The sequence below is a fragment of the Chiloscyllium punctatum genome, chromosome 49, assembly GCF_047496795.1.
Source record: "Chiloscyllium punctatum isolate Juve2018m chromosome 49, sChiPun1.3, whole genome shotgun sequence".
Classification (NCBI taxonomy): Eukaryota; Metazoa; Chordata; class Chondrichthyes; order Orectolobiformes; family Hemiscylliidae; genus Chiloscyllium; species Chiloscyllium punctatum.
In genome coordinates, this window is record NC_092787.1 from 38,383,543 (window position 1) to 38,392,942 (window position 9,400).

General features: G+C 44.4%; 1 protein-coding gene across 2 annotated transcripts in view; it reads left to right on the top strand.

Moving 5' to 3' along the window:
• LOC140469589 (rab-like protein 6) overlaps nt 1–9,400 on the top strand; it is a 133,224-nt gene that overhangs the window by 105,344 nt on the left and 18,480 nt on the right. For both annotated transcript variants that reach the window (XM_072566255.1, XM_072566256.1), the window contains one exon: nt 9,273–9,400. This exon is cut by the window's right edge and continues 237 nt beyond it. In XM_072566255.1, the coding sequence (XP_072422356.1) occupies nt 9,273–9,400 (128 nt within the window). The remainder of the gene's footprint in view (nt 1–9,272) is intronic.

The window sequence follows — 9,400 nt, forward strand, 5'->3', positions numbered from 1 at the left end:
CCACATTGAGGAGATATTGGGATAACATAGCAAAGGGATTCTGAATGAGAGTCGTTTTTGGAGATTTGATGTGGGGATCTCATTGCTGTGAACAGAACTGGGGCCAGGCTAAATAGAACCAAAGAATGAGCTTCCATTTCTGTAACAGCGTTCATGTACACCTGAAACATGGGCTTCCAGGGCAGGTGACTAAATGCTTGGTGAAAAAGAGCATTTGAGGAGGAAATGGAGAGACCTTGAGAAATTTGAGGTTATGGCTTTGGAAGCTGAAGACATGGACAGAAATGGTACAGCAGTTACAATCAAGAGGCCTGAATCCGAGAAGCAGAGCGATCTCAGAAGGAGATTATAAGATGAGAATTGTAAAATCTAGCATTGCTTGATCAGGAATGACTGTAGTTCAGTGAGCACAGAGGTGGTCATATGAATGGGGACTGGTCTGATTTAAGGCATAGGCAGCAGAAGTTTAGATGATGCTACGTTTATAGCAAGAACTTGTGCAAGGCTGTGAATCTTCAACCATTCAGCACACCGTCAGGACTACACTGGGCCTGCCTGTTTAGAATTTGTTCAAGTCTGAATCCTGAGGCTAGAGTGTTTTGAACTGCTATTAACAGCAATAACCGAATCTCAGAGTTACGATGGTGTGAACAGAACCATTTGGTCCTTCATGTCTGCACCAACTCTCTGAGCATTTTGACATAGCGCCAATCTCCTGCCTTGACCCCACATTATTTAAGTAACTATCCAATGTCCTGTTGAATGCCTCAATTGAACCTGCCACTATCTCCCCTTCAGCAGTGCGTTCAGACCTGAACCCACTCACCATGTGAAGATGATTTTCTCACCTCCTATTTTTCTGAAACACTTTCCAACTATGATCTCTGGTTCTCGATCCTTTTGCAAGCAGGAACTGTTCCTCCCTATTTAGTCTGTCGAGATCCTGCAAGACTTTGAAAATTCCGATCAAATCTCCCCTCCACTTTCTCTGCAAAGAGAACTGTCCCAATTTTCCCAAACTATCCTCATAACTAAAATTTCTCACCCTTGAAATCCACCTTGCACGTGGCTTCTGCACTCCCCAACGCATTCACATCATGCCTGAAGTGTGGCACCCACAACTGCTGGGAGTCGGTTAGCTCTGTTGGCTGGACAGCCAGTTTGTGATAGTGATACCATCGCATGGGTTCATTTCTCACACTGGCTGAGTTTACGATGAAGGGCTCTCCCGTCAGTGACCTTTCCACTAAACTGCCACCAATCATCTCTCTCTAATGAGAACCTCTGGAAGTTCAGGAGAGGTCACCCTGTTGGGAGTTTTAGGCCTCTGAGTAGTTCCAGAGATGTAGATGAAAGCATAGCAAAGATGATCCTTGATGGGATCTATAACTTTCCAAATATTGACTAGTTTGGTCTGCTTTCCTTTATTGGTCAGAGTATTGAGTACAGGAGTTGGGGAGGTCATGTTGCGGCTGTACAGCACAATGGTTAGGCCACTGTTGGAATACTGCGTGCAATTCTGGTCTCCTCCCTATCGGAAAGATGTTGTGAAACTTGAAAGGGTTCAGAAAAGATTTACAAGGATGTTGCCAGGGTTGGAGGATTTGAGCTACAGGGAGAGGCTGAACAGGCTGGGGCTGTTTTCACTGGAGCATCGGAGGCTGAAGGGTGACCTTATAGAGGTTTACAAAATTATGAGGGGCATGGAGAGGGTAAATAGAGAAAGTGTTTTCCCTGGGGTGGGGGAGTCCAGAACTAGAGGGCTTAGGTTTATGGTGAGAGGGGAAAGATATAAAAGAGACGTAAGGGACAACTTTTTGACACAGAGGGTGGTACGTGTATGGAATGAACTGCCAGAGGAAGTGGTGGAGGCTGGTACAATTGCAACATTTAAGAGGCATTTGGATGGATATATGAATAGGAAGGGTTTGGAGGGATATGGGCCGGGTGCTGGCAGGTGGGACTAGATTGGATTGGGATATCTGGTCGGCATGGACGGGTTGGACCGAAGGGTCTGTTTCCATGCTGTACATCTCTGAGTCTATGACTGGGAATACTATAGTTCAAGAACTTCAGATGAGTCAGTTTTTGTCCAGTGTGTGCAGGAAGGTTTCCTGATACAGTATGTAGACAGGCCAACAAGGGGCAAGGCCACATTGGATTTGGTACTGGGTAATGAGCCCGGCCAGGTGTTAGATTTGGAGGTAGGTGAGCACTTTGGTGATAGTGACCACGATTCGGTTATATTCCCTTCAGCGATAGAAAGGAATAGATATATACCGCAGGGCAAGTGTTATAGCTGGGGAAAAGGCAATTACGATGCAATTAGGCAAGATTTAGGATGTATGGGAGGGGGAAGGAAACTGCAGGGGATGGACAGAAATGTGGAGCTTATTTAAGGAACAACTACTGCGTGTTCTTGATAAGTATGTACCGGTCAGACAAGGAAGAAGTGGTCGAGCAAGGGAGCCGTGATTTACTAAAGAATCTCTTGTCCAGAGGAAGAAGAAGAAGGCTTATGTTAGGATGGACAAGAATGTTCAGTTAGGGCACTTGAGAGTTACAAGTTAGCCAGGAAGGACCTAAAGAGAGAGCTAAGAAGAGCCAGGAGGGGACATGAGAGGTCGTTGGCAGCTAGGATCATGGAAAACGCTAAAGCTTTCTATAGTTATATCAGGAATAAAATAATGACCAGAGTAAGATTAGGGAAGTTGTGCGTGGAGTCAGGAGATGAGGGAAGCACTAAATGACTGTGTTGTGTCAGTATTCACACTGGAGAAAGGCAGTGTTGTCGAGGAGAGTACTGAGATACAGGCTACTAGGTGAGATGGGATTGAGGTTCACAAGGAGGAGATGTTAGCGATTCTGGAAAGTATGAAAGTAGCCAAGTCCCCTGAGCCAGGTGGGATTTATTCTAGGATTCTCTGGGAAGCCAGAAAGGAGATTGCAGAGCTTTTGGCTTTGATCTTTATGTCGTCGTTGTCTATGGGAATAGTGCCAGAAGACTGGAGGAAAGTAAATGTCCCCTTGTACAAGAAGGGGAGTAGAGACAACCCTGGAAATTATAGACCAGTGAGCATTATTTCAATTGTGGGTAAAGGTTATAAGAGATAGGATCTATAATCATCTAGAGAGGAATAAGTTGATTAGAGATAGTCAATACAGTTTTGTGAAGAGTAGGTCATGCCTCACAAACCTTATTGAGTTCTTTGAGAAGGTGACCAAACAGATGGATAAGGGTAAAGCAGTTGATGTGGTGTATATGGATTTCAGTAAGGCATTTGATAAGGTTCCCCACGGTAGGCTATTGCAGAAAATACAGGGGCACAGGATTGAGGGTGACTTAGTGGTTTGGATCAGAAATTGGCTAGCTGAAAGAAGACAGAGGGTGGTGGTTGATGGGAAACGTTCATCCTGGAGTTCAGTTACTAATGGTGTACCGCAAGGATCTGTTTTGGGGCCACTGCTGTTTGTCATTTTTTCAAAGGGCATAGCAGTATGGGTTAGTAAATTTGCGGATGACACTAACATCGGTGGAGTTGTGGATAGTGCCGAAGGATGTTGTAGGTTACAGAGAGACATAGGTAAGCTGTAGAGCTGGGCTGAGAGGTGGCAAATGGAGTTTAATGTGGACAAGTGAGAGGTGATTCACTTTGGGAGGAGTAACAGGCATACAGAGTACTGGGCTAATAGTAAGATTCTTGGTAATATAAATGCGCAGAGAGGTCTCAGTGTCCATGTGCATAAATCCTTGAACGTTGCCACCCAGGTTGATAGAGTTGTTAAGAAAGTATATGGGGTGTTAGCTTTTATTGGTAGAGGGATTGAGTTTTAGAGTCATGAGGTCATCTTGCAGCTATACAAAACTGGCGCGGCTGCACTTGGAATATTGCATACAGTTCTTGTCACCGCATTATAGGAAGGATGTGGAAGCTTTGGTAAGGGCTCAGAGGAGATTTACCAGGATGTTGCCTGGTATGGAGGGAAAGGCTGAGGGACTTGAGGCTGTTTTCATTAGAGAGAAGGAGGTTGCCAGTGTCTTAATTGAGACATAGAAGAAAATCAAAGGGTTTAATAGGGTGAACAGTGAGAGCCTTTTTCCTCAGATGGTGATGGTTAGCATAAGGGAACATAGCTTTGAACTGAAGGATGATAGATATAGGACAGATGTCCAAGGTAGTTTCTTTACTCAGAGTAGTAGGGGCGTGGCACGCACTGCCTGCAACAGTAGTAGACTCACCAACATTAAGAGCATTTAAGTGATCATTGGATAAACATATGGATGAGAATGGGGGAGTGTAGGTTAGATGGGCTTCAGATTGGTTGCACAATCATCGAGGACTGAAGGCCCTGTACTGCGCTGTAATGTTCTATGTTTACCTGTCACAATGCTCCAGCTGTAATCGTGCCAGCATTGTTTATGAGTTCATAACCTCACTGTTCTCCGACTCTGTGTGCCTAACTATGAAGCTGCGAATAGTATATGCTTTCTTTTCAAATAGTTCTTTCTATCTGTCCTGCCACCTTTAAGAGCTTATGCACATTGACACCCAGGTCTCTCTGGTCCTGCACACTCTTTAGAATTAGACTCTTTATTTTGTATTATCTTTCTGTGTACCAAAGTGTGGCACCTCTCCCTTCTCTGCATTCAACTCCATCTGTCACCCATCTGCCCTCTCCACGGATTTGTTTGTCTTTTTGATATTCTGCAGGGTCTAGTTTCAGTGAAAGGCTTGTGAACATTGATAAGAGCGATGTTGCCGGTTTTGAGACATCAGGCCGAGTACTGAGAACCATGAATCAGTGAATGACATCCTTCCCTATTCAATTCCAGGTTACAGCAGTCCCAGGAAATACAGTGGAGTTAGTTACCAAGAATCAATTTAATTATTTTCCAAATATAAACTCAGTGAATGGCAGCCAGTTTGACCTCCAGTGAATAAGCTGCAGATCAACAGCTTGTGAGTGCTAATGGATTTGTCAGGAAAGTATTTTCCACTACAATCTCATGGAATAAAAGGGACAGTAATAAGATGGATATGAAATTGGCTGAGTGATGGTCATGGTGACCTATCTTTTGGATCTCAATCCCTGTTATACACCATTTCAAAGTATGAGAATGGCTCAAAGTATATTGTGAACTACGAGGAGGATAGTGTTAAACCTTAGAACGACAGATAGGATGTTAGTGGGGACAGGCAAGTGGCAGATGGGACTTAATGCACAGAAAGTTATACGAAGGATATTATTAAGCTGGAGGGGGTTCAGGAGAGATTTACCAGGTTGTTGCTGGGTATGGAAGGTTGAAAGGGAGGCTGAATTTTTCACTGGAACGTAGGAGGTTGAGAGGTGACCTGATAGAAGTTTATAAAATAATGGGTTTAGGTAGAGTTCATAGTAGTTGTCTTTTCTCTGGGATGGGGGATTTAAAGACTAAGGGACACATTTTTAAGGTGAGAGGGAGATTTAAAAAGGACGAGGGGCAAATGTTTTACACAGGATAGTTCACATGTGGAATGGACTTCCTGAGGAAGTGGTGGATGTGGGTACAGTTGCAATGTTTAAAAGACACTTTTATAAATACATGAATAGACAACGATTGGAGGGATATGGACAGGTAGGTGGAACTAGTTTAGGTTGGGATTTTGTTCAGCATGGATCAGTTGAACTGAAGGGTCTGTTTCCATGCTGTATGCATCTAAGTGTGAAGTGGTTCACTTTTGAAGATTAGATAAAGAGAAACTGTGCAAAATGAAAAATGCAGTTCTAATGGAGTTCAAGAGCAGAGGGACTTGGGTGTATCAGTGCCTTGTCATTGAAGGTGGCAGGGCAAGTAAGACTTTGGTCATGAAAATAAATGGCATTCTGGGATTTATCAGCATGAGCACAGACTTTTAAAAACAAGGATGAAACTATTGAAGGCAGTGATTAGGCCTCTGGTACTCAAAGCTGGACAGCTCACTTCAGGAAGAATGTGCAGGCATGAGAGATTATGCAGTAAAAATTCACAGGAATAGGTCCAGGAATGAGGGATTTCAGTTGCATGGATCAGTTGGAAAAGCTGGGATTGAGAATGGATTTGGTCGGTGTATTCAAAATCATACGGGGTCTGGACAGAGAGAGCTGTTCCCATTGGCAGGATTGAGAACCAGAGGATAGTGTTTTTACATTTGTGACGCCCTGCAGGAAAGGAAGGAATATGGGGGGCTGGGTGAGATGCTGTTAGAAAGTCAGCACAAAAACAATATACAGTGGACTTAATGGCCTCCTGTGCTTTCACAGCTTTATGATTCTGACCTTTCGAGGAATTAGAACATTTTTGAAGCACTGAAGTGAAAATATAGAGAAACATTAAAATCCATTCTATCTAAGCAGGAGTTTGTACATCTTATTTGTATTCATTCATGGGGCATGTGTGTTGCTGGCTGAGCCAACATCTCTTTTCCCTGTCCCTAGTTGCCCCTTGAGAAGGTGGTGGTGAGCTGCTGTAGGTTGATCCACAATCGCATTAGGGAGGGAGTTCCAGGATTTTGACCGCGCAGCACTTACGAAATAGCGATGTATTTCCAAATCAGGATGTTGAGTGACTTCGAGGGGAACTTGCAGGTGGTGATGTTCTCATGTATCTGCTGCACTCCTCCCCCTCTAGATGGAAGTGGTCGTGGGTTTGGACGATGCTGTCCAAGAATCTTCAGTGACTTTCTGCGGTGCATCTTGTAAGATAGTACACACTGCTGCTACTGAAGGCAGTGGAGACAGGGTTATTGAATATTTTTAAGTTGGAAGTAGATATTTTCTTGTTAGGCAAGAGACTTGATTATTGAGTGTTGATGAAAATGTGGCATTCAAAATGCCCCCAGTTCAGCCATTGTCTTAATAAACAGGAGAGCAGGCTTGAGGGGCTGAATGGCCTCTGTATATCCTAAACTGTGTGTTTGAAAGGTGTCCTCAAATCAAGGCTGTCTCACAGGCAACCCAGGTGGGGGACTGTCGAGGTTTTCCTGGGTTGAATAGTGCTGGTTATGTGACTATCCTAACATGGAAGTTGAATAATTCTTTGAAGATTTGCCAGGACGTTGCCTCAGCTGAGGGTCTGAGGTGTGAGGAATGATTGAACAGAGACTGGGTTGTTTTTTTTTGGTGCAGCCAAGGTTGAAGGGTGACCTGATGAAGGCGTATAAGATGAGGGTGGATAGGAAGGCACTTTTCTCCATTGGTAATGGGGCCAATAACCAGGGGGGTGTAGATTTAAGGTAACAGGTGGAAGGCTAAGAGGAGAGTTGAGGAGAAGTGTTTTCACTCATTGAGTGTTGGGAGGCTGGATCTCACTGCCCGAAATGGTGGTTGAATCCAAAATATTTCAATATTTCAGTCATATTTAAATATTCACTTGTGTTGCCGTAGCCTCCAGGGGATTGGGCCAAAAGCTGAAAAATGGGATTGGTGCAGTCAGATCTTCATGGACTGATGCAGAGATGATGAACTGAGTGACCACTTGTGCAGTAAATGTCTGAGTATTTATTACACAGGTAGTGAAAATATATTGATTGGTGTTTTGTGCAGGTATTGAATCTGTGGCGTTCCCCACAGATACAGCTATCTCCTCCCATTGTCCTCAGGTTACAGATGCTGCCTTGAATCAGTGGTAGCATTCTCTCCTTTAAATCAGATCATGTGTTCATGTATCCCATCACCCAGCAGCTACAATGGTAGTACCCTGGGGCAGTGAGACGCTAATCTGGAAAGCATGAGGTTAAAGACTTTGGCAGCAACGTGCAGCTGCATTAATCCAGGATGAATTAAAATTAAATCATCTGTCATCACCTTAGGATGGGCCATGGTGCTTAACAGATGGAGTTTAGATGCTGGCATGATGTAGGAAACAGCAGCAATAACTGATATGGTCATGGGATAGTTTATTTTTACTGTTGGATGAGGCTGTTGACCAGGACGTCAGGGACAGTTCCTCAAGCTAGTCGACAGTTCGTTGGCTTCTACCTGAGGGGTCTTGATATAACGTCTCACCTGAAAGATTGTAACGCTGCCATAGTGGGAGTGTCAGCCTGCATAATGTACTCTGCTCTGAACTTTGAGACTTTTGTGACCTTCTGACTCAGGTTTGGAATGTCTGACCATGTGTTTGTCGAGTGAAACTTAAAACCGAAGCATCTTCAGTTGTAAAATATTTTGCGTTAAAGCTCACTATTTTTTCAAGCTATCCATCATTAGTTTGTTCTGATGGTATGAAATATCTCCGTCTCATAATAACATATGAGATTCCATTTGAATCTATGGTAGAACATGAGCCCTTGGCTCAAGAGATTGGTCTAACGATGGAATTAATTTTCAGAGATCTGAGGGAGTTACCCATTAGAGACCAGGGAATTCTGATCCAGACACAGCAGCTTCCAGGCTGCGGCTGATTGGGGGCGAATTGTGTTCATTCCACACAAGTGTCAGATAATGGCCATCTCTGACAAAGAAAGAATCGAACCATTCTGCCTGACATTCCCATTATTCAATGCCTCATTATCAACATCATGGGAGTCACCATTGACCAGAAACTGATGTGGATCAACCAAACAAATACTGTGGCTGCAAGAACAGGTCAGAGGCCAGGAATCTTGGAGAAGTAACTCACTTTCTGTCTTCCCAGTGCCTGTTCAGGATGGTGGACCGGGTTTGGGGAGACAGGATGAGTGCAGCTCCAACAATTATCCAAAAGCTTGATACCATCCAGAACAGAGTGGCCCTTTTTGCTTGGTACCCCATCTCCCATCTTCAACATGCACTCCCTCCACCACCACCACACTGACGGCAGCATGTACCATCAGCAAGATACACTGCAGCAACTCACTCAGGTGCCTTAGACAGCCCTTCCAATTTGCAAACTCTACCATCTAGAAAGACCAGCGTAGCAGCCAAGTGGAAACTCCCCCACTGCAAGCTCCCCGAAGCCACTCATTAGCCTGACTTGGAAATAAATCATTCTTGCTTCAGTGACACTGGGTCCAAATTTGAGAAATCCCTCCTTAATGGCATTGTGACATCAACAGCACCTTCACTGCAGCAATTCAGGAAGGCAGCTCACCACCACATTGTAAAGGGCAGTTGGGGCTGAGCAATAAATGCTGGCCCACATCCCATGAGCGAATGAAAAAGAGATATATCGGAGACATTAATGCCGTTTCTGTCTCTCCTGATCCTGCTGGAAATAGGGAGTCTTTCCACCACTTTCTATTTACACCTTGCATTCTGTTTGTATCTTGCAGATTCCTGGAGCTGATGGATAACAAGAACCGGGGTTTCAGTTCTCCCGTAGCAACCAATGGCCAAAGCCCATCCTCTGGGTCACAGTCACCTGTGGTACCCCTGAGCTCAGCGTCCACCACCAACTCCA